This window comes from Protopterus annectens, chromosome 1.part1, assembly GCF_019279795.1.
Source record: "Protopterus annectens isolate FY-2018-M chromosome 1.part1, PAN1.0, whole genome shotgun sequence".
NCBI lineage: Eukaryota > Metazoa > Chordata > Ceratodontiformes > Protopteridae > Protopterus > Protopterus annectens.
The window spans coordinates 1,762,392,953-1,762,419,923 of record NC_056726.1 but is presented as its reverse complement, the minus strand read 5'-3'; the positions used below and the strand labels follow the sequence as shown (position 1 = coordinate 1,762,419,923).

Genomic DNA, 26,971 nt, shown 5'->3' with positions numbered 1-26,971 from the left:
TCACACTGCTCACCTCTCAGTTATGCCAGTTCACAAACACTACTAGCAACATCTTGACTAGCCACAACAACTCAGTTATAACATATTCTTACCACTCTTACCCACTAACATCCTCCTGGCTGACATCAACCCAAGTGTATGACTGTAACATAAGATATTTCTCATTTATAATAGTAGTGTGTGTGAACAGACCACAAGGCCTTCTATAGTTATGCAAAAAGAATCTCCACAGCAATACCCAGATTTGCTTGGAGATATTGCACAATGGCACCTCCTATACTGAGCCAACATATATTGCCAATATACTGGCCGACAGATCCAGTGCCAGCTTTATCCCTCTTTCCCCACCAAAGGACCAATCACAATACCAGTAGATTTCCAGGCACCCAGTATTGCTGCTGCACATGTTAAAACAGCACTGTCCAAGGCCAAGAATACAGCTACTATGGGACCTGACAATATCCCTGGCTGTGTTCTACATGAACTACAGAGTGAACTGGCACCTCACCTATGTGTCCTGTTCAATCACAGCCTCACCTCAGGCTTTGTCCCTACCAAATGGTGCACTACTACAGTCATCCCTCTCCACAAAAGAGGAGTGACTACAGACCTTGGGAACCATCGCCCCATTAGCCTGACAAGTCTGATATGCAAAGCTATGGAATGCATCATTATGGACCTAATAAACAAGGATATAGGAAATCTCCAAACTCTGGATCCCACACAGTTTGGTTTTGTGAAGGGTAGATCATGCCTGCTTAACCTGGTTGACTTATTTGATTCAGTCACCAGAGCTGTAGATGAAGGCAAGATGGTTCATACAGCCTACCTTGATCTGCCCAAGGCCTTTGATACCATTCCCCACTCAGGAATCATAGAAAAACTCACTAAGCTAGGAATCAACCTCTATATTACTAGGTGTGTTGCAAACTAGTTCACAGATAGAACCCGCAGTGTGAAAGTAGCTGACTCCAAGTCAGACTGCCGACCAGTCATGAGTGAAGTCCCACAGGGTTCGGACCTGGGTCATCTCCTGTTTGGTATCTACTTCTCTGAAGTCCAGGCCAACACAAATGAACTCTGGCTGACAAAGTTTGCAGACAATTGCAAGTTGGGAGCTATTATTAACTCCCCAAGTGTTGTTGACATCCTACAGAAAAGCCTCACTGAGACCAATGACTGGTGTCAGAACCATGACCTTAAGCTCAATACCAAAAGATGTGTCATCATCCCCTGTGGGAAAAATCCAGTTCCCATGAATTACCAAATCAATGGTAGTCCACTGAACACAGAAGGCGTTATAAGAGATCTGGGAATACAGGTTGATAGTAACCTCTCTTTTGACCACCACATTGCCACTGTGGTCAGAAAGTCCTTCTATGTGGTAAATCTCATTACTAGGGTTTTGCAACCAGGAAGAAAGAGGTCATTGTCTCCCTCTACTCTTCCCTCATTAGGCCAGTCATCAAGTACAATGCCTCATTTGTTATGTACCTCACTAGACACCTGCAACAACTGGAGAGGCTGCAAAAGTGCCTCACAAAGAGGATCCTTGGCCTTAAACACTTGTCCTATATGGACAGATTCAAAAAAACTCCAACTATTCTCTGTTTCATATCACCTACTTAAGAGATGATCTCTGCTTGTCTTACAAAGCCATGTCTAATCCAGCTTTGTTAGAAATGCTACATGTAAAGAAATCCTAATCCCTCTGCACTACACACTCCAAAGACCTCAACCTCATTACCACAATCAACAGAACAAGCTGGAGGGACAGGTTCATAACCCAGAGGCTGCCCATGCTATGGAACAGACTTCCCATACATGTCAAGCGGAGTTCCTCACTGGGCCTCTTCAACAGAAATCTTGATGAGTGGATGGGAAATGGAAATTTCACCCTGGGGATCACTCCAGTGACTCTGTTCAACAAAGGCACTGGGAACTAAGCTTGCGTGGCACAATGCCAGGTAATCCTATGAGCTAGGCTTGTAAAGGCTCCAGGGCCATTAGCCTAGTACACATCTATGAACCTATGATAAGTGATGACTTTTGTACAGGTGACTATATAGATGTACTATTAACATTTATGTAAGGAATGTATATTGTGTTTACTGTGTACTATACAAAATTACAATCTAATGTTTCTCATTTTTATTCTGCGTGTATTTGGACACTGACTATGTTATAATGTGAATGCCATAGACTATGTATTGTTTTCTTCACTGTCTGTTTTATGTCTTGTCTGGAGCTTTTCTCGCCAGGCCTCCACTGAAAACAGCCATGTGTCCATTGGTGTTCCCAGTAAACAAATGTAAAATAAAATAAATTAAAATAAATCAAGTCTTGGGTTCTTTTCTTGTTGAACAATATCTTTGGATGTGTACATACTAAAGGGTACATTGTATTTTGATGATGGGTCTAATAAGGGAAGAGTACAGTGATAGGATGACTTAGTTGCATCTTGAAAATGTCCTTGGAAATTAACTGGGCCAGATAGAAGGATATGACATCTTATGAAAAATAAATGTCTCATATACTATATGTTTTGAACTTTTCATACTGCACATTTGCCTTTCATTTCTTCTTTATCAGAACATGTGTTAAATACTTTAATGGGTTCTGTCCATGACATGAAGAAACATCTTTTCTGATTTGTCCTGGAGGCCACTCAGACACATACAGATAAAGCACTGACACCAGGACTTTGAGTTTCAGAGAGGCTGCTCTGCACATCTCTTGATGTTGATGGGTTGGCGGTTGCATTGTCATCATTTGGAGCTAAACATTATACAAGCAAAGTGATTTTGACAGCTGGCATAGGAGGTTAAAGCTGTGAGCTGCAGTTGCTGTGTGATGCCCTCATCTGCCTACTGCTTTGACCTTGATTAAGTCACTTTACTAGACATTGTTCCTTGGTTACCCCTGAAGAGAGACTGTATGTCCAGTGGGCTTACCGGGATAACAAAAGAGCATTGTTATTATTATTAATAGTAGTAGTATAAAATATATTGTTAGTTCAGTACACAAATTTATGGGCGATAGAGAAATTGGGATTGATTTTGTGACAAATTATTTTTAGCATTATTTCCTGAAGTATGAACACTTGAGACAAATGGTAGAGTAAGTCTTACTGCTAACCAATTAACAAGGTGCACCATACCATAAAAATTAACAGGAGTAAAACAAGACCTGAGCCAAATATGAAAATCAAGCAGCAGTGTCTCAAAAATATTAGCTTCAGCAAAGTGCACTTTTAATTCTGACAACACATCAGATCTGCACAGAAACATGTGAGATTAAATAACAGATTAGGAGAGCCAGTCTTGGTACAGCACACAAGGGACACCATAAGATGTTCTCACGTCAAGGTTTTACTCCAAACTGAAGACATTGCCTTAGTCACACTATTCACATCCCATATTCACTATTTACTTAAAGGAATACAAATTGCACACTGTGTATTTGAAAAAGTGATAGAACGTACTAGAACGATTAGTTTCATGAACATCCTGTGGACATAAGCCTCCCACACCAACACTAGCTGCCAGTATAGTTACCTATTATATGAACTCCAAGGAGTGAAAATGAAAAACATAAACATGATGAATGGATGTTCTTCCAGTGATGCAAATGAAAGCTAAGTACCTATCGAGGACTTATCTTGTTTTATACATAGTGATGCATTTAAATTTTTGTTATGAACACACTCTGTTCCCATCCTACGGTCCCTGAGAATTAAAACCCTTTAATGATCCACACAGTAATCAGGGTCTACATTGTCAAAAACAGACATGCTGAAAAGTAATGCTATGCAAATATCATTGTTTGTGCTCACTATGTTTAGAATCCATGAGGAGCTAATAAGTGTCTGTGTTTAGTAGATACTATGGCTGTGAAATATCTGGTAGCTATTTCCTGAGAGAGGTTACTGCATAACACACATTTCCTCCTCTGGCATTATCTCTGAATCTTGTTGTAGCTGCCTCATATTTCTTATAAGCAGTGTATACATTCACTGTTGGTACTTATGTTATTGTAGTGCAACTGATACTGATTATTCAGTTAATTAGATAGCATTGCTGGCTAGTTATAATGTAATAATTTTTGTTTGTTAGATCTGAGGTTCAGCAGTCTTGCTCTTTAACAAATAAATACAGAAATCTGTCAATAAGGTAAAGAATCATTAAAACATACCATACCGTTTCTTTCTCAACAAAGGGTTAACTCAACAAACTTGGATTTAAAACCCTTTAGTAATACTTGGAATAATCAGGGTGTACATTGTCAAAAACAGACATGCTGAAACGTAATGCTGTACAAATATCACTATTCATGATTACTACGTTTAGAATCCTTGATGTTCTAATAAGTGTTTGTATATATATATATATATATATATATATATATATAAAGAGAGAGAGTGCGATCTTCACACACAAACACACACACACACACACACACACACACACACACACACACACACACACACACACTCGCATGCACACACACACACACACACACACACACACACACACACACACACACACACACACACACAGACACACACACACACACATCCACTCTGGTCTCCCATTTAACAATCATCATTTTATTTGCTCTTTCTCTAAACTTGTCTCTGCAGAAGTGCTTCCAGTAGGTATAGCTGGCCTCAGGCATAGGCCAAGTAGGCGACCATCTATGGTGCCGCTCTAGCAGGTGTGCTTTTCCAGTTTATTATTTGTAGTAAAGAAATGGTTTCTTTAAAATATATTGAATGAATGCAGAAAAAAACTAAAGAGTAAGACAAACTGTCAGAAAAATAAGAAAAAAGTACACTAGATGGTGTAGTAGACCAGGATTGGGCAATGTTGGGGGGGGGGGGGTACTGTACAGCCATTTTTCCTATTGCACCAGTTGACCAAAGGCCAGCACTGCCAGTAGGCCTTTGGGAGCTGCTGTATCACTTTACCTTCCTCCTTCTGGAGTTCATTCTTTGTAGCATAACATCTCAATATATAGAGAACCACTGCCCTTGAAAGGCAGGCATGTCATTGGATGCCACCCTCAAGTCCTACAAGTGGGATACAAGAGCTGTGCCATCTCAATTTTTTTTTTTTGTGATCATCTTCAGATACCCTTAAAGACAAATAGCACCTTTAGACAATTGTGGATCAGAGTGAGACATGTTTTTACTCTCGTCTTCCAATATTTCCCTGAAATACCCACATCCCCATCCTCTGTTGGGGTTTTGAGCACTAGCTTTGTCACACCTCTGCTGGTATCCTCATGCTTTTTTGCATGGGATTATGTAAACAAGATAGTTTCACCAAATCAATTTCCTTTCACATCATCCCTTATGATGTCATGTATTTAAGGGCTTATTCCTTTGCTCCCTTCCCATTTCAAGTGAACTCTGGCCAGTGGTACCTGTAAAGGTGTCACACTTAAGGCCTTAACTGGAGTGGACCTCCCAAGGAATTATTGCTCCTTTTTAACAACTGCAGGATGCCAATAATTATGCATGATGCTGTGTCCCTCTTAGTAGTGGCTCCTTTCCTCTTCAGTACAGGGTAGTGGTTCATTTAGTAGTTTGGAACAGCTGTTGTCTCAAGACAAGCCATCCCTTCTGTCATGCCTCCTCTGTTAGCTGCGTCATGTGACTTTTGTTGCTGTGGCTATTTCTGCTGTGTATGCCCTCATTAAAGCACAATGGAAACATTTACTGGAACCAGAGGCTTCCACCTTTGCCTATGAAACCTCCTGTGAAGGTTTAGACAATACCACATGGCTTCCCTTATACACATCCAGAATGCGAGTTAATCCCCTCTTGTGCAGTCGTGCCCTGCTCAATAGACAGAGGTCACTCATTGTACCCACCACTTCAGTCATTAAGTATTAATGGTTTGTCAACCAGACTCTCATATTCTCAGGCAAAGTACTGAATACTTGTTCCCCTATTAGGAAGTCTCACAATATTTCAAAAAGTAATAATTTGGCATTCCTTCATTTGATTTTTAAAGTAAGTATAGTTCTGCAATGCAATATACAATACTTTCCTCCGACTGTCTCCTACATTCTCTAAACATTTCCTATAAGCTTCAGAAATTATCCTGTAACTTTAAAAAAGAACATATTTCACATTTAGATAATAAAAATATTCAGTTTCTTTTGTCTTCCTTGTTTATTGATTAACTATTACTTGTATAATCTATTACATACAAACTTGTCTTTGTATGTCTCTTCCTCTGGTCCAAATCTTCCTCTACCCCATGTCATCACTGAAAAGGGTCTTTGGGTCAGTTTAACAACCTATTTTTCAAATGTGAAGTAACTAAATAAATATATAAATGTACAAAAGATAAGAAATAATACATAAGAATGTTATAATTCCAATTAAAATTAAAAAAATCCTGTGATTTGAGAACAAAGTCATTGACTTGAGTAATAAAAATGGTCACAAACTGAGAAGAGTAAGCATTTAAATAATGACAGGGCAACTGTCATTTTTGTTTTGATAATTATTGTTTACAAAGTGGTGTAAACATGAATAACATTATAAATTAACTTAGAAATGGTCTAGTCCCTTTATCAAAAGTGGTGTAACACAGAGAAACAAGATGACATTTAAAAAGACCAGAAACAGTGTCCAAGTGTTTAAGCTGCCAAATGCGTAAAGGCTGCCCCAGTACTCCTGCCCATCACCAGGTCTTCCAGTGTCTCTTATTATCCTCTGGACTATCTCTTTTCTAAGGCTGGGGCAAGTATGGAATCCAAAGGCGTACTGGGGAAGTCAAGCTGCTGATTGCTTCTACTAGGGGATTTTTTCATTTATATCCTACCCCTTGGTATCCCCCTCACTTGTTACATCTAAGGGCCACTTTCCTCTATGATCCATGCCTCCCTACAGGAAATGCCTAGATGAACATCCATCCCTCCCTGCAAGCAACTCAGATGTCTAAGCTACTAATGACGCTCAGGTCACCTGGGCTGTAGTTAAAACTTTATCCCACTATGTCATGGACTGGTTAAATGTCAAGCCAATGTTAATATCTCATGGCTGCTTTTGTAAAATTCTAAATTCCTGTATTAAAATAAAAGATGATACATTTATTTATTTTACATTTGTTTACTGGGAAAGTCCGACTGGGCAGGGCTGCCTGTTTTCAGAGGAGGCCCGGGGAGAAAAGCTCCACACAAATTATCAGTGAACAACATGTAACAATATAGAAAGATACAGTTAGGAAAATTACAAAATTGTCATAGAATCTTACATGAATATTAGTTGACCAAGTTCAAATTGAGCATCATATTTCTGTACATATGAACATTATGATCAGGAATAATGACAGACAAAACAATAACAGTGATGTGAAAGAGTAGGTACAGAATATCTATACCTGACTGTACATAACACAATTCTTTAGAAGTAGTACTTCATATCCAGTTAAAAGGTATTAACTGAGTTCATGTCAGAAGAAGATATTATAACAAATATATAAAAGTTCAGGTAGGGAGGAGAAATAGTAATAGAGTCAGCTTGGAGGAGTTAGCCAAGGTCAGAACATGCACATATCCATGATTTGGAGAGATAGGATTTAAGCAAATTTTTGAAGCCAAGTTATCACATAAGCCCACATCAAATTTCATCACCTAAATTTTATAGTCTCCACGTATACCCCACTCCCACTTGTTAACAACACCTATCAGCTACCTACAATAAGAGTACAATTTGATAATTATTTTTCTTTTGTAAGGGTATACATATGTACACATATTAAAGTATACTCAAATGATCAACTAAAGATGGACTCCTGCCCTTAAAAAAAAAAAAAAAATATATATATATATATATATACACGACTTTAATATATTGTAATAACTATCTCCATTTCACTAAAGTGTGTATTGTATATTGTACTTTCTTTGTTCTCTCCAAATATTTCTGTTAAAGTCTATGTAAAACTGACACTGTACCTGTCAATGTTCTTGTTTTATTGGAGCTTTTCTCCCTGGGCCTCCACTGAAAATGGTCTCACACTCAGATGGACTATCCCGGTCAACAAATGTAAAATAAATAAGTAAATAAATAATAAATAAGTTTGCTTGCCTGTGTCCAGATTTTAAGTGGAAGGGAGTTCCAGATTTTTGCAATAGTATAAGAGTAAAAGGAATCTCCTGAGATGTGACTGCTTTTGGAGACTTCTACCAGACATTTGTTGATTGATCTCAGTTGAAGATTATTGGTCTAGTGGTTGCTTAGGCCTTGTAGGGTCAGGGTTTTGTTAGGGTGGTAAAGAATTTGGTGAGCTGGAGTAAGCTGGTTTAAGGTCAGCAAGTTTGGTAATTCTAGCCAGAATGGGTTCTGGAGGGCTTGCCAATTGTGGGATCTGTAGGAAGAGTCTGTAGTGAATTTTGATATTCTGTTATAGCAAGTGGATATTTTGTTTAGCTCACCTTTATTTAGCTTCACTAGAACAGGAGAAGCATATAGTAGTGTGGAGAGGAGGTGGGTTCTAACTATGATAGCCTTACTATCAGAAAATGTTTACATCGATAGAGTGTGCCAAGTTTTTTATGCACTTTTGTTATGGTTAGAGCTGCGTGCTTGTTGAATTTCATGTTTTGGTCAATGATGACCCATAGCAGTTTGGTTTGTGCAACTGGTGAGATATGGGTATTATCGGAGGGAATTATTAAAAGGAGGAAATGGGATCTATAGCTCTGGAGGGATGAAAGAGCATGAGCTGGGTCTTTTTGGGATTCAGTATTAGTTGATAGTATGTTAACCAGGTTTCAATAGCTTTAAAGGATTCTTGTTTTTTTTCTGTAGTGGCCAGAGAGTGGGTGCTGAGCAGATTAGGGGGGAGTCATCTGCATATTAGACTAAGGTAGCATGAAGGGAGGCTTTGTGTAGGTTATTGGTGAATATTGTAAAGAGCAGAAGGTTCAAGTGTAAATCCTTGTGGCGTGCTTAAAGGAACAGGGAGAAGGGAGGAAAGGGAGTCCTGCCACTTAGCTTGCTGGCAGCTGGAAAGATAGTCTTTAAGCCATAGGAGTGTAAAGTTATTTAATTTGAGTTCCGAGAGTAGTGCCAATAACTTGTTATCAGAGACTGTATCAAAAGCTTTGGAGAGGTCCAAAAAGACAGTGGATACCAGATTGTCTACGTCCCATTGTGATTAACGAAGTTGGTGAAACTGATGAGGGCAGTGTTGGTGCTGTGGCTAGGGTGAAAACCATGTTGAGTTTCAGCAAGAGATTGTTCCATAAAAGGTGCTTTAGTAATTGGGAATGTATGTATTTTTCAAGGATTTTAGATAATGGGGATAGTATGGCTATTGGGCGATAATTGGATAACTCAGTTGAGTTACCGGCTTTGTGCAGGGGTACTATATGTGAGATTTTCCATAGTAGTGGGACCTGTTGCTTGGAGATTGATCTGTTAATAATTATAGATGCAGAGTATGAGATAGCTTTGTCTGCAATATAGAGGCATTCTGCTGGGGGGTTTATCAGCAGCTAGGGTTGCAGGTCTTAGTTTGGTCAGGTATCTGAAGACTGCACTGGTTTGGACTGGTTGGAGGGAGAAATAGTTGTTGTTAGTTGGGGAGTTTGGTAGGTCTGGGATGGGAGTGGGAGAAGTGTTTGATGACAGTTTTAAGATGGAGTTAGTGAAATATTCATTAAATTGTGTTGTAGTATTGTTAGTGGCTGTATCAATGTTTTGGGGAGGGGTACCTGTTTTGCCAAGTTGGAGAATTCTATTTATGGCTGTTCAGAATTTATGGCAGTTGGAACTGTGCTTAGTTTGTATATTGTAGTAGTGGGTTTTCTTATCCATTCTTATTTGTTTTTTTGCTTTATTTCTTAGTTTAAGAAATAATTGCCTGTTTTGTTATTACATCAAGTGCCCCATACTTTGTTCCTTTGTTTTAGTAGAAGCCGGGTACTTTTGGTGAGCCAGGGGATACAGTTGGACTTCGTACGAATTGTTCTGGGGGGGGGGGTTCCAAGTTGGTTAAGTATTTTCAAAAAGGTAGAGTTGAAATGGTCTATGGCCCCATCAAGGGAGAGGGTTGAGAGGGGTGTCCGTTTGTAGTGGTAAAGATTTTGTGTAGCATATGTTTGAGGGAGCTATTTTCTGTGCCTTTAATTTGTTGTCTTAATGCAAAGGTTGGGAGGTGATTGCTTAATGTGTCAGGTAGAGTGCCAGAGTATTGTGTCATGGATGCGTGATTAGTGAGGATCCAGTCTAAAATTTATTCTTTTTTGGTAGCTTTATCTATTCTAGTTGGGGTTTGGATAATCTGAGTGAAGCAGTGTAAACTTATGTGAGTAGTGGGGAGGGGAGAGTTTACTGGAGAGCAGTCTATATTAAAATCCCCTAAAATGATTGTTTCATGGGGAAGGGATTCAGATGCCCAGTGGGTTATGGATTCTACAGTGTTAATATTGTCACCTGGAGGGATGTATGAATCCAGTATGTTCAATTGCTTTTGTGGGTTCATTTTTACCTTTGCGAAAAGGATTTCAGCATTGTTAAAAGTAGGGATGTTTATGTTTAAAAGGTCAACTGTAAGGTTATTTTTGAAAAGAAGAGAAATGTCACCTCCTCTTTTGGATGTTCAGTCTTTCCTAAGTAGGTTATAGCCTGGGGAAGTATTTCATTGTCTTTGTTATGTTGCCTAAGCCACATTTCAGAAAATAGCTCAGTCTCAGGGGCATAAAAGGATAGTGCTGCATGGAGATCATCGATTTTGTTAAGCATACTTCTTATATTGATATTAAGAATTAACAGGTCAGCAGGTTTTCTAAGGGAATTTAGGCTAGGTTTGGTCTGATCTATGTTGATGTTGGGGTTAGATGAGGGACCAGGATTTGGTTGAATGTCACCACTAAGTAACAAATGAGAAACAATATTCACAATAGTCTGGAGGTATCTAGAGATAGAAAGCTCTTGTTGCGTTGATATGTAACCTTTTGTAGGGTAGTAAGGACTTTTAAATGGGGTTAGTTCTAAGTCTGAGTGATTATACATAGCGGAAGAGATTTGTACTGGTATTTGGGTTGATATGGAAGAATTGAGCTAGGTGGGTGAAGTGGTTTACTATCAAAAGGCAGAAAGTCAGTTAAACATCAGACACTTGTTTGAACATGGTAGGAGTGACATTTAGAATGTCGACATACAAGTGACCGCCAGTTCATAAGATTGTAAACAAGGCAGGGACATGAAGCATGTTTGGCAACATCAACTGTCAACATTAACATCAATAACATGTTGTCAATGTTGCCGCACCGACCATTGGACCTATTTAATATTCATGAGTTGAGCGTATGCATCAGTAACATCACCATTCATGCTTTTCAATGTCATGTTTTTGATAGTAATCTGGTAAATTACTGTTTAGATTGGTATTGAGGTTATGATGGTATGAAGTGAGGTGGGTTAGTACGGAAAGAGTTACAATGAATAAGGAATGTAAGGAGTACATTATGGACATGAGTGGGATTACTTATGAGTTAGTTATAATGATAATGATAAATGCCAAGTATATCTCCATTGGGTTATTGAAGTCAGGGAAGACCGTCACATAAATGGAAGATATGAGAAAGATGCAGGAAAGGACCACCATGAAATAGAACATAAACAAAGTTTATTCCAAGTACATAAAATAAGTGCTTTCACGTGCTACCAAGGCATGCTTCTTCAGATGTCATCAAACTGCTAAAATTCAAATAATATATATACCCCAACTAATCCAATTGAATGATTATGGGATCGAAGCTATTAGAGATATTCTAAACTCAACAGATGGATTTAGTAATGAACAACAGATACTTATATGTACCTTGTTAGATACTGTGTTGTATAATAATGTTTTTATGTTTACTGATGCATTGTATGCACAAAAATGGGGTGTCGCTATGGGCACCCCATGTGCTAATTCTTATGCAAATCTTGTAATGCACTACTGGGAGAAGACTTTCTTATTCAACAGTGCATTCTATCCACACGTGCTTCTATACAGATGATTTGTGGATGATATACTGCATTTTTGGGGAAGCAGTATGGATATGCTAAAGACCTTTATAGGATATCTGGAGACAACTACAGATTTTTTAAGATTCACTTTGGAATCATCATATACAAAGATTGATTTCCTAGATATAACTATTACTAAAGATCCACAGGGTCATTTATCCACTTCCCTGTATAGGAAGCCGTGTTGGAAGAATGCATTGTTGCACTTCAGTAGTATGCACCCTCGTTTTGTATTTTCTAATATTGTCAAAAGTCAATGTATAAGAATTACTAAAATTTGCAAGAATGATTTAGACATGCATGAACAATTGGACTCCATGGAGAAATTGTTCTTAGAAAGAGGATATAATAGTACTATGGTAAACACAATCAAGGGATCCATTTTAGGTACATCGAATAGTGATGGAGCCTGGACAGGTATGAATTATGCTGCTCCCAAAAAAGTTTTTGATGGTTCTAGGATTGCATTTACAACTAGATATACTAATGATAATAAAAGAATAGTTGATATCATCAAGAAGAATTGGCATGTGCTTACCGTTGACCCCAGTATATTAAATATTATAGGAGAGTCACCTATGATTAGATACAGAAATAGCAAGAACTTAAAGAGGATATTATGCATAGAACATACTCATATAGAGCAGGATGTGACAATTGGAAAACGGATGCAGTCAGGTACCTTTCCATGTAATAAATGTAGAATGTGTAATTATATTACAGATGAGCAATATTTTGCCCATCCTGTATTAGATTACACATTTATACCCAGGTTTTATGCAACCTGTGAAGATATGAATCTGATTTATTTAGCGACCTGTATGAAATGTACATCCTTTTATGTAGGAATGACATCAAGGAAACTAAAAGACAGGATGTATAATCATGTGTATGACATCAGGAAGATGAATCAGCAGAATGCATTAGTTAAACATATTGCAGTCTACACGGACCATTGCTTTAACTTTAGGGTTTTACAGTTGGTTACTAAGAGCAAGAGGGGAGGAGATAAAATGAATTATTTAGAGTCATTAGAGTTATGCTGGATTTTTAAATTACGAGCACATATGGATCCTCGTCTCAACCAGTTTGTTAGTATTAAATCCATACTTGTTGCTCGTAGGTAGCTAGTTAGTTAATAAAACAAAAGGTTAGTGATTTTTACAGATCATTGTCATATATGGAATGCATATTTATCATGAAATTTATATTATATGAATTATTTATTTGCGTGTTATACATTCTTAACAGCTATATATATTTTTACATACATTTTGATATTGAATAGATTGATATTATAATAACTAATTTATTTGAGAACAGTATAGGTCATCTGCACTTATGATGTAATAGGAAGTATTAGTGAAAGTAAAAGTCATGTTTTCACTTATTCTTTAATATTCATTATTTATTGATTGTTTATATATATATATATATATATATATATATATATATATATATACATATTTTTTCATATTTTTCTATATTCTTTATATTTCATATATTTTGTATATGTTCAAAGACCATGTTGATAATAGATGTATGAATATGATATTTGATCTATTCTTAGAACAACTTTGCTGGTTTTACATGAATTCAATGTAGTATTACACTGAAATGATATAGAGAGGAATATATAATGTATTATAATGGGTTAATTTTGCATAATTAATCAATTAATTAATTAGCTAAATGTTTTAATTGGATTAGTTGGGGTATATATGTTATTTGAATTTTAGCAGTTTGATGAAATCTGAAGAAGCGTGCCTTGGTAGCATGTGAAAGTGCTTATTTTATGTATTTGGAATAAACTTTGTTTATGTTCTATTTCATGGTGATCCTTTCCTGCATCTTTCTCATATTTGGTTTCTTGTTTCTGGAGTTGGACCTTTGGAAGGTAGTGGAACCTTTATTTATAACCATAAATGGAAGATATCCAAATCCTGAAGACACGGTAACATCCAATGAAGAGTCCAGCACCATAAAATGTAGCCAGAGTAGTTAATCTAGTAGGCAGGGATACACATAACATCACTACAGTAGGGCAGATTAAAGAAACTCTAAACTTCATATTCTCCAATTCACAAACATGTTATAAGCACAGCACCAAACTGCATTGAGTTACACAATTAAACAGCTCACTTTAAATAAGAAAGCTGAGCAAATAAGAAGTTAAATCAGTCAAATCATAGACAACAACCCTTCCTAGCTAAAATAAAATAAAATAAAACTGACACAGTGAAAACAATAACTAATCAAATAAACAATAAATAAAATAAAGGCATTTGGGCTTGGCAGCCAGCTGCTACCATCTAACACACAAAATACTATGTTTTAATTTTATATTTAACTGAAGTGCTTACATTCAACTATTTTAATTAATAATTCTGAAATCTACTACCATAATTCTCACCATGACAAATGGTTTAGAGAAAAGGATATATGAGTTAAGGGATAGATGGATGGATAATCCACAAGATAAGCACACAGTATGTCATTTGTATCATACATCCATTCATTCATTTTCAGTTTACTTTGGTGGAGTAATGTTGACAGTTTATTTTATACTTTTGTAGGCAGGTATGTATTTACAGACTTATTTTTACTAGCAAATACCCAAAACATTTTTCATATTCATCCCACTGCATTATGATATTATACACCCACAGGAGTTACAGGGCATGCAGTCCTGAAGACCACTGAGGAACCTTATCCACTTTCCCAGGAAGACTGTCTGGTTAAGTGATTAGCTCATTCATGCTGTAAGCAAATGGAGGATTAGGGAATCCAACCCTGGACTACAAGGCACAGCTTATAGCTGTAATCCTCTTAGCTAGCTTCATTCTTTTTTCTATTGCACACACATTCATTCACTCACATACATTTCTCATGAGTTTTGCTCACTGGTACTAAGGACTTATTTAAAATCATATAGAAAAAAGGAATACCTTAACCTATTACTGTTACACTTTTACAAGACAGGCCTTTAGTCATACAGATTTGTTTTTCCATCCTAAGTCAACCAATGCCAGAATGGGAACAGTTACAAATATATAGCTATGAAGTTACAGAACAGTGGCAATTATTTACTAACAATTTCATAACTTGATGAACAAAAGTCGTAGATTTACTGGGTCAGCTACTCTACAATCAATATATTGAATATTCATTAGGTATCCAATTTATTTATTTACTTATCTGTCTGTCAGGTATATTAGGTAATTAGGTAATTATTTAATAATTGCAGTATCTACTTTTTCATTTGTTATGTAAACAAGTAAATAACATAAATAAATAGAGTATCTGATATTTACTTAAATAAGTAAATAAACAGACTGGGTGCCTAATGTAAGAGCAATCTGTGATTAATATTACTTGATAAATAAATAAATACATAAATAATCACATAGGTAAAACACTTAGGTAAGGAGACAAATTGGCAATTATGTTTGTAAATAGGTCTTCACACTGTACACATATAAAAGCAAGCCCAGGCAGTAGAACAATGTACAGAACCAAACCATAAACCTTTTGATACATAGGCTTCTACCTTTGCCGCTATACTACCAAGCCCTTGGAAAGCATCTGCTTTAACTACTTATTTCTACCTACTTCAGTAGCACCATAGGGCATGGACATAACTACAATATTTTTGTAGTCTTCAGTTTTGTGGGAAGAGACTGACTTTCAGTCACTGACTCTGTAAATTGAAGTTTTTTGTTCACTGGGATGTGACTTGAAGGAATATGCTTTGATCTTTCCTTAGGCATCAATGCAAAACACTTGCTTCAGACTATCCCGCTACTTTGCTCATAATTGGCAGTTTTCAAGCTTGTAATGTATGTGATATGAGATGAAATTGAAGGAAGTCATGATTTCAGTAATGAAGCAATTTCTTATACTTCCCTTGGTTGTGAAACTAAGGAGTTTGTGTGTGTGTGTGTGTGTGTGTGTGTGTGTGTGTGTGTGTGTGTGTGTGTGTGTGTGTGTGTGTGAGTGGAATGTGAGTGTGAGTGTGTATGTGTGTGTGTGTGTGTGTGTGTGTGTGTGTGTGTATAGATACATATATAGAGAGGTTTATTTTGATTTCCTAGCACACTAGACTATATACTTTCAATACTTTTGTATATAAAGATTGTCATAGTTAATCATCGATTTTTTAATTTATTTTTATATTTACATCACTGGTGTCTTCTCACGCTTTATTGTATCCTATGTATCCCACTGCCAAACTGTATGTTTATATACTTTTTTTGAATTACATTTGTAATAGTGTCTTATTTGATGTTATTTAACTCTCTGGAGCTTTTCTCCCCAGGCCTCTGCTGAAAATGAATATTGATTACCCAGTCAGAATTTCCCGGTAAACAAATGTCAATAAATAATGATAATATACATCAATAAGGGTTGGACTGCATATCTCTCAACCTCTTGGAGCAAGAAATCTGGACAAAGCCATGAATAAAAGTGGGACAAAGGCCCAAAATAGGGACAATTTTTAAATATTGCTCTTACAAACTTAGAAAGTTGATAGAATTACAAGTTTTGCGTTAGCATGGATTTTCTGAAGGGATTGAAGTCTGAAAATCAAATGTCTGTCATTATTTTCTAACTTCAGTCATTTATGATTTGCCATTAATTTGCCAGGAAACCATATTTTTTTGAAAAACGGACCAAAAATATGAGGCAAAAATCTGGACATTCTGTGAAAATCTGTACAGCTGAGAGGCATGGGTTGGGGGGGGCAAAGCCCCTTACTGAGAGTGTAGGTTGTTTTTGATGTATTTTTTCATTGTTCTATTTCTTTGACCAATGTTTCTTGATAGGTATTTCATCAGAACATATTGAGTCACTAGATCATACAAGAACCCATACAGGAATGTCAAAATGTTTCAGCCCAAGCATCTGAAAGATACATATTTCTTACCTCAGAATCCTGCCTATTTACTTGCAGTTATAGATTCTGACTGCCTGTCTCTTGAAAGAATCAAAACAACAAACTGCTTATACAGCCATTTTATAATAAATGTATTTATTTTACAATAAGACAACACTATTTCATTCTTGAAAAAATAATAATTGAATGATGAGGATATTCATGCTATGGATTTTCTCCCTTTAAAGGTCCACCTTTGTATAGTACTCTCAAAAATACTCAAAACCAAGTACTGTTGTGTAGCTTTGAAACAAATATAGATGCTTTGTCTACTTTGTGGGCCTTCATGAGAACCATCTTCCTTTCTGGAAAATAGTAGTTGTCCCTTCCCTTAAATTAATCAGATTAACATCTTCAGGTTGAACCACTGTATACAGAATATTGCTTTTCTTTTTCTACAGCAAGCTCAATTGCCATCAGCCTCCCATCCACAAAGCAGCTTTAGCTTTAGTTGTATAAGTTCTTCATAGTCGTGTTCTTGGTTGAATGGGATTTGTCTCACCTCCTCCACTATGCTGTCAAGCTCTTTCCTAAGCATTTTATATTCTGTGTAGTTTTTATGGATGAGCTCTACTACGATATAGAATTCATTTATTTTGGAGAGTGACAGATCTTCAACTGTGCAGCATTTAAAAATTTTCTGTAGATCCTCAAAACTTTCTTCTTTCTTGACTCCCTCCCTATAACTGTTACCCTCTCCAGGCATACTGTGGTCTTTTAAACTTGCTTTGTCGGTCATATTGACATCTGTGCTTGTAGATTGTGTGTACTCTGCTTTAATCACGACTTGCTCCAGGTTATTTGATATCACAGCAACCAACAGATTGGAGCAAACAAAACCTCCTATTGTCACAAAACTGAATAAATAGGCACCTCCTCCATACATAACTGTACCTCCTATTGCTCTGAAGGAAGAGTATATGTCTGCCCAACCATCCTGCGTTATGCAAATGAAAAGAGAGAACATTGATTTTCCGATACTGCCAAAGTAGTCTGAAACGTAGACACCAAAGACTGCCACTCCAAAAGCTGAGAATAACATCATTAATGTAACAAGCAGGACTATAATACTAGTCATCTCTGGAAGGGATATGAGTATCACATCAACTATTAGACAAAGCCCTTTAAACACTGATAAATTTCGAATGGTAAGTACCAGCTTCAGAACCTTGAGAAAATGAACACTTTTTCCAAAGTCTAGAACTGGATGTAAATTGAGACCCACCACAATGCCAAGATCCATAATGCTGGGAACATCCCTCCAGAACATCCAGACTCCATAATACAGCTTGAGAAGGATATCACATAAGAACATTGTAAAGATGAAACTGTCAATCATACAGAGGATGTGAGAATAATTCACTTCAATCTCATGGCTGGTCTCACATGCCATTACTACAATACTTGTGGAAATCAGCAATATATGGGCTGCTTGACAGTATTTACTTTCTATGAACCGTCCAATACTGTTGTGAAACATGTAGTCTGGTGCCTTCACATTATCCTTTTTGACTGTGATGGCACTGAAGTCCATTTCTTCTCCTATCAATGATGGTCTGTTTTCTGTTGTAACCTGACACACATGAGGAGCCTGTGACCAGTCATTTTGCATCAGTGGTATTGTAGAGCATGCTTCCTTTGCTACTATTGCACCATCCTCATCCATAATTCCAGCTTAGGGTGGCCTTTCCTACAGTGAGTGTTGGACTCAGGTATGCTTATATTAAAAATAAGAAATAAGAAAGAAAGGTTAGACAAATGGCTTGAGCTGATTAAAAAGCTTTCATTTCCTTCTATAAACTCTTAGCAACTCTATATAACAAGTTCATCTTTCTCTCTCTCTCTCACCCTCACTCACAACCATCAAGGCTGTCTTTTTATCATTAGCCTATATCACATAATTCCTTTAATTACTATAAGAAAAAAATCTATGTCCATTATATAAGGTCTGCTTTATCTAATATGAGGACTTACAGAACTGCCCACAAAAATAGCTAATGATATTTTGATTGACACAATGTCTGTTTTCATATGTCTTCCTTGAGGCAGAATGTTGCTGCAATACTTTTTTTTTGTGATGAAAAACTGCAGATACAAAATACCATCCTAAGAAAACCACTTCTGCTACATTGTACTCTCTGAGGTAGAATGGTAGCTCATTTCTGTTAGAAAAATTACTACTGCTGGTTCACACATGCAGTATTGAGAAGCACAATTAGCCTCTCTGGTGTTGTAGTTAGATGAAGTCCTAACTATAACCAGTCGACTTAGGTTCAATTAGTTGCTTGGGTGATGGATGGAGTGGCAAGGAGGGATGGGCAGGGCATCTATTGATTATGCTGCTTTAGGGGAACTGTGGTCCAAACTGAGGAGTTGCCCTCACATGTAACTAATGAGCATGGAAAGTGGGGAAGGGAGTGGAAACAGCATATATAAAGACCCTTCCCCAGGATGGATGCAAAAATGGCCCAGTCCATAAGATGCCCTTAGGATCCTTGAGCAGCCCCAGCAATACCAAACTAAGTCCAGGGGGAGTAGGAGATATACTGGTAGACCAACTGTGGGGCAGTGGGGAGCCAGACCAGTTAAACGATGTCCCAAGGGGGACCAAAAAAAAAATGAAGAAAACAGCCACGATTAGAATTTCCATACATTCCTCCATTCTGTTCAAAACGAAATGAGTAATAGAGGATCGGCAATTATTTCTGTACTATTCACATTTTAGAGATTAGTGTGGCATCAATTGCAGATTACAGGGCATTGGCTGATATGTGACGTACAGAGGTAGGAATGAATCATACAGTTGGGCAGCCAAGATGTTAGTGTCCTTGGCAAAATAAGTACCTGAGATAATACCATAAAACAAAGGCAACATTGCATGTAAAGTAGCTTTACACTCCTGTCTCACTCAAATAAAACATTGCCAGAACTGGAAAGATCTATATTAAAATAGTAGCAGCATCCATTTTACAAGGTGATTTAACTCGATGATACCCATCATGCAGTGGCACGGCCCAACGCATTGTAGGGACACAGGCATTTGGAGCATTAACTGTTTCAGTACAACCACCTCCACCAATTCCTATTGTATTTTAAATAGTTAATAGTTACACAAAGTGTTTCTAAAGTATAGCCAAACATTCCACTTATGCTCTGCTGACAAGGTCATATGAAGGCTGAAACATACATGTCCAGAGCTAGTGGGGTTTGGCTTTATAGACCTGAATGTATCCACAAAGACTTAAAAAGAAACAAGTCATGGGCATTCATAAGCCATACTGCTGAAACACTTGCATCTATCCTATAGACCTCTATTACAGAAAGTTTAAGGTATCACACAGTGAAAACTCTAGCTTGGCTAGGTTTTTCTTTAAGTATATATGTATACATATACATATCTATATCTATATCTATGTATATGTATATATATATATATATATATATATATATATATATATATATATATATATATATATATATAGATGTGTGTGTGTGTGTCTGTATGTATATATATATATATATATATATATATATATATATATATATATATATATATATATATATATGTATATATATATATATATATATATATTATATGGGTCTACTTTGTTTCATTGAAAGTACATTTCACCCTGAGCAAATTGCTAAAAGTTCAAATTACTGAAAACTCATTTTACCAAATCTCATTAGACTGAAGTGAAGTACTGGCACTATGTAGTGTACTGTAAGGCAAGTAAATGGTAGATGCCCTTTTCCCCACTGAAGTGCAAACCTGGAGTTAGTACATATAGTTGGAGGAAACAGTTCCCACATTGGTGGGGTGTGGGGGGCTTAGCCCCCCCACCTAGTTTGGTTTTATATTATATTTCACCGAAAGCTTCAAAACAATACATTTTAAGCCATAGACATGCATACTTACAACACCAATGACTAACTCTTTACAAAAGACAATATATACCCAAACTAACTGGGGGGGGGGCTTTACCTCCCCCTAACTATATATACTTACTCCAGGATCGCACTACAGTGGCGAAAAGGCCATATACCTTTTATTGCCTTACAGTACTCTAGACAGCGCCAGTACTTCACTTCAGTGAAATGTGATTCGGTGAAATGAGTTTTCAGTAATTTGAGCTTTCAGTGATTTGGTCAGGGTGAATTGAAATTCAGTGAAATGAGTTTTCAATGAAACAAAGTAGACCCATAAATATATATATTATGTACATATATATATATATATATATATATATATATATATATGTGTGTCTGTGTGTGTGTGTGTATATATATATATATATATATATATATATATATATATATATATATACGACAGGATTTGTGTTTTCTTGTGTTTTCTGGGAGATATGAAGTTTGAAACTCAAATGTATGCCATTATTTAGTGATTTCAGTTCTTTTTGATTTTTTTTGATTTGCCTGAAAACAATAAATTTTATGAGGAGTATACCAAAAATATGAGGCAAAAATCTGGACAGTCTGTGAAAATCTGGACAGTTGAGAGGTATTGTTCCACTGATGTATGTCCACTGATGTATGTCCTTTCAAAACACTGAGATTATACAACATTATTTGGAGTATACTATTGGAGATATAGAAAAAACATGACATACCTGCCACACCAACTTATATAATGTTTGACTTTCAGGTGGCAGCTGTCAAGACCATGAAAGCAAACTTCCCAGTGACATGTTTAGAGGCATGCCCCTTCCATTTTGCCAATGCATGTGATGTTAAGTACAGCACCATTGACTAGCATCACTGTACAAGTCTGGCAGCATGTTTCAACTTAGGGTGAATTCGTTAGTAGCACTGGCCATTCTGCCACCTTCTGAGGTACACAATGCATTTCTTTCCCTGGAAGACACCTTTGCAGAGTCAGCACATCCTCTATTGGAACATACGACCGATACATTTATCACGGCTTGCAAAAGAAGTTTTAGAACACGTGCCTCCAAATATCTTTGTTTATCACCTGAGTACCTGTAGACCATGTCAAATCTATGTGAAGGGGGATGGTTGCAGAACCAAAATTCTATGGAGGCAGGACACTGCTATGAGAAGTGTTTGACTGAGAAGTGACAGGTGGATTTAAATGCTATCGTCACTGCTCTATAAGGGGAACAGGATAGAGTGGAGATCAATGCAGGACCACTTATTAGTAGAGTACCTACTACACCACCATGACAGCCTAGCAGACTTCATGAGGAACAACTGCGACATGTTGTTGCTGGGCACCAAGACTGTCATGTACTTGATTTTCTTGCCAACTGGATGTTGGTAATGTAGTTTAACTTTTTTCTGCATTTTTGGTGGTATGCACACCTTTGGGTTTAATAAAAGTTGGTGGCCTGATTTGATTAATTTACTATCAACAGGTTCTTGAGCATAAAGCAGTTCACTTGCTACTCTGTTTGCTGTCCATCATACTTTGTGCACCACGTGATAAATGTATCTTGTAGTACATCTGGTGCAACTTCTGCAACAAACGTGTTGCCTGTTGTGCTACTCTGTCACCCACACTTCTGACTTTTGTATAACTTGCTTCACAGTTTTGGATTACCTACAATGTTCTTTCACACTATAGGGCTATTTTCTATTATTGCATTGATGAGGATTACATTGGTGGTCTATCTGTCATAAACTTTCAAGAGGACACCATGATCCTATAAAGTAGCCTGTCACAAACAAATAGCTAGTGGCAAGACCATGGACTAAAACTACATATCAAGAAATGTATAATTAGATCCTTCAGCAAACATGACTCCCCTTGTAACTATCATATAGTTGAAACACACCTAAAAATTGACCCCATAGTCAGGGATCTGGGAAACTATGGCATCAACTAAATATCTATGTTGTAATGAAGTCATTTTCATTGCAGAGCTTATAAGGTATCGGGATGTAATCATTTTATTGTACTTGGTACTCATTAGGCTATTCATTCAGTATAATGCCCCTTTTGGTATATACTTGTCCAAGCATTGTCACAAACAGACTGACCACAAAGCTTCATCACTAAGAAAACCATGAGCCTAAATCATAAAAGTTAGAAGTGCCATCTCAAAAACCTTGTCTCTCTTTTGGTTGTCATACAAGCTACTGAGAGGTGACCTCTGCATTACATATAGAGCCACAACAGATCCTATCCTATCTGACATAGTATACATTCACAAGTCCAGTGGTGGCATAAACACCCACTCAAGGGATCTTGATCTCTTCTGCCACATAAATAGAACATGCTGGAAGGACAGGTATGTATCACAAAGAATTCCACTTCTAAGGAGAACTGTGCTCTTCTCACCATAAAGCAAAGCACTTCTCTTACTCTCTTCAAATGTAATTTGGACAAATGGATGTGTAACTGCAAATTCACCCTGGTTTAGTCCCAACATATCCTTGTTAGGTTCATCTCGGAGTTATTTGTACACAAAATACAACAACTAAAAACTGCCATAGGAGTGTAAGGCTAGGTGGAAGATCCTGACAGATCAATAGTTTACCAAGTACCTATGAACCTATGAACACAAAACAAAGGCGCAACTCTAAGCACCAGTGTAATAGTCAAGCAGACTAAATTTGCAGTCCTGCGTAGGAGTTATAAACCAATATATGTAGCCAAAACAACTTTTTTACAGCATACAGCTATCTCATATTTTGGTTTCGCATGAACCTTTCATATATTTTTGATGCAGTTTTGTTATCTTAGGTTATAACATAAAGTTATATGTTATATAGGTTGTTAAGTTATAAAATCCTATGCTTTGTTATATTTAAGGAAAGGCTTGGGTTTACTAACCATAAACTGGACATTGTACATATATAGAAATAACTGTCCATAAGTATCAGACTTTTATGAACTATATAAGTTACACAAAGAACTGGGCATTAAAGTCTGGTCATTTTTTTTGAGTTTGGCCTTTGCCTGCAAAATGTGTTCATATTTTCTTAAACAGGAATAAGGAAATTTCCAGGGCTCAAAGCCCTAGTGCCATTACTAATAGTATTATTGTTTGAAGGACCTGCCTCTTGATTACCTTTCTATAGAATCTAAGCCAGCTTCACAATTCATAAATTATGATGCATAATTTTCTGTGACATCACATGATCATGACATAATTTGATGTCAACCATCACAGGACTGTGAAGTAAATGGTGTAATTTTTTTGTTGTTTACATCCATCCATCACACAAAATGAAGGACTAAAGTACAGGGTCTTTTAACACCTGAAACCTCAGGCTACAGAAATGTATTTCCTAAATTATTATTGTTGTTGACATTTGATTACTGAGAATGTCTGACTGGGTAGCAGAGACCTAGCGAGCTCCCTCCGTACCCTTCGACCGGAGGGGGCCCCTAAATGTGACAAGAAAAAGTAAGATGATACATCATAGTGCTATTGGCAGCCATCAGTTGTCTGTCAGTCAATTTTGAATTTTAGTTGCAGCCACGCATAGGCAGAATATGTTTCAGCTACAAATAATTGTGTCATCATGAAACTAACGGGAAATGTATATTTTCTCCCACAAATCTCCGGACAGCTGTCACATTTCACGTTTTCTTGGGACACAAATCCCAGGTAAAATCTGTCCTATTCTATTCCATAAATAGAGAGGTGCTAAACCCTACTAACTTAATACTGTTATGTAACCCCGTCACCAGTTTCTTTTTTTAGTCAGCTGTTAGTTTCTATCGTCTCTTACTGGTCTGTGCATACAGCCATCTGTCCTTGTTACCGAATTAACATTCCAATTCACTTACCAGGTGACAACTTGAGCTTATTTAAAACCTGTCATAGGTGCCTTAATATTTCACAGGATTTAGGAAGAGGCCTTGTACTCTGTAGGACCTGCGTCAAGAGGACAGTGCAGTGTGCTGATAATTTAATTGTGGATTTAATGGAGTGTAACACTAGTGGGCATTATTGTATTTAGGGAATAGGCAGCAGAACATTGGCAACCTGATTGGAGAAGAAGGAACCTTCTCTAAAAGGGTGTTAATATACAAATAATAGCCACGGCAAGACAGGTCTTCCACTTCATAGCAGGAAAATAAAAGCTTGTGTGTGACAGTGTATGACAGTAAGTAAGACAGAGATCGGGCGAACGAGCAGATATTTTACACTCGTTGAGCAGCCTGTTTGCTGTTTAGCGAGTGTAAAAAATGAAACAAAAACATGTTTGTGTGTTTATGCTGTCTGCATGTGTGAGTGAATGTGTGTATGAAAGCAGAGGAGGCTCTATGTATGTGTCTGCTACTGTTGGACCTATTCAAAGAATGTGTATTTGTGTTCATAATGGTGCTCGGTGGATAAATAAATGTTATTAATGTAGTTGTTTAATTTTTTAGCATTTCCAATGAAAAGGCATGCTTTGTGATGCTAACAGAATGTATAAGAGTGGAGCTAGTAAACAAAAGGCAGCAAAAGATGCCAAGAAGCAAATTGAGAAAATTCCAAAGTTGTCAGCGTATTTTACGCAGCAATCCAACATACAGGTACAGGCACATGAAACAGACAGTGCTAGCAGTGACAAGTCATATCCAGAAGCAGAAGTATCCAGAACTGCTTCAAGTGAGGTCGAAGGTGAAGCCAGTTGTTCTACTACCAAACAAACTGTGACAGATATTCCAGTTGCTGCCGGGAAAGAAGTATCTGAATTTGAACCACTGACTGATGATCCCAGAGATTGGCTGTCTATAATATCGGACAGGCAAGTGTGTGACATTGTTGAATGTGGCCCACTGCAGCAGAATGAAAGTTATGGATTTCCATTAAACGAGGAAAGACAGAGGTTCACAAGTACTCATTTCTATCAAACCATGGCAAACGGTGGGACAATAAGACGTTCATGGTTAATGTACTCAGTCCAGAAAGATGCCATTTTTTGTTTTTGTTGTAAATTATTTGGCACTAGCGACATACCGCTACGTAGTGGAACATCTGCTTTGAAAGCACTGTCAAAAAGACTTCCGCAGCATGAATCAGGCAAAGGTCATCAAGACTGTATGGTGAAATGGTTTGACCTTCGGTCAGGCATAGTAAATCTTACATCTATAGACCAAGTCAAATTGCAGGCTTTTATGAAAGAAAGAGATTTTTGGAGAGATGTTGTCAAATGCATGATTGAGGTCATTATTTTTTTATCCAAAAGAAACTTGGCATTTCGAGGAAGTAATGAAAAGCTTGGTGATCGTTCAAATGGCAACTTTGTGGCACTGTTTGAATTGCTTGCAAAGTATTATACTGTCCTCAGCGAACTTTTACAGATGATTAAGAAGGCAGAGACATATGTTCAGTACCTCGGTCCACAGATCCAAAATGAGCTGATTCAACTTGTTGCCATTAACAAGAGGCCAACATAGCGCAGCTTAAAAAAAGCAAAATATTACTCAGTAATATGGGACTGTACTCCTGACGTGTCACAAGAAGAACAGATGTCAATGGTGTTACATTTTGTTGAATGCAATGGTGATAATGGTGTCAATATTCATGAAGCGTTTGTTGGTTTTCTTAATGTTCGTGATACAACTGGCAAGAGCTTATTGGAAGCATCTCTTTAAAAGGCAGACAGCTTAGGAATAGACACTGCTGACATAAGAGGCCAAGCTTATGATAATGGCTCCAGTATGAGAGGAAAGAATAAAGGAGTTCAAGCCTGCATGCTAGAAATAAATGACCATGCATTGTATGTACCATGTGGAGCTCACACTTGCAATCTTGGAATCTCAGATGCGGCAAAGTCATCGAAATATGCCATTGACTTTTACAGTCTGATTAACAGAATATACATTGTCTTTTCATCACCTTCACGTTGGGATATACTTCAAGAACATATGCCAATATCTGTTAAAGGGTTATTGGACATTCGTTGGGAGGTGAGAATTGATGCTGTGAAGCCATTGCATTATCACGTTGAAGAATTGTGCAATGCTTTGTCATCTTTGTGAGAACATGTGCTCGAAAAGAAAGATGGTA

The 26,971-nt window shown here is 37.2% G+C and overlaps 1 protein-coding gene across 1 annotated transcript; it reads right to left on the bottom strand.

Annotated features, from left to right (window-relative positions):
- Nucleotides 1–17,305: 17,305 nt before the first annotated feature.
- Nucleotides 17,306–18,645, bottom strand: LOC122816658 (cation channel sperm-associated protein 4-like). The gene has a single exon (XM_044089605.1). It carries the CDS (start codon nt 18,643–18,645, stop codon nt 17,386–17,388), a length of 1,260 nt encoding a protein of 419 aa, XP_043945540.1. The 3' UTR covers nt 17,306–17,385.
- Between the last annotated feature and the right edge of the window lie 8,326 nt (nt 18,646–26,971).

Bases quoted from the DNA above. Each gene is read 5' to 3' on its own strand.
- LOC122816658 (XM_044089605.1), bottom strand. From the start codon at position 18,645: ATGGATGAGGATGGTGCAATAGTAGCAAAGGAAGCATGCTCTACAATA.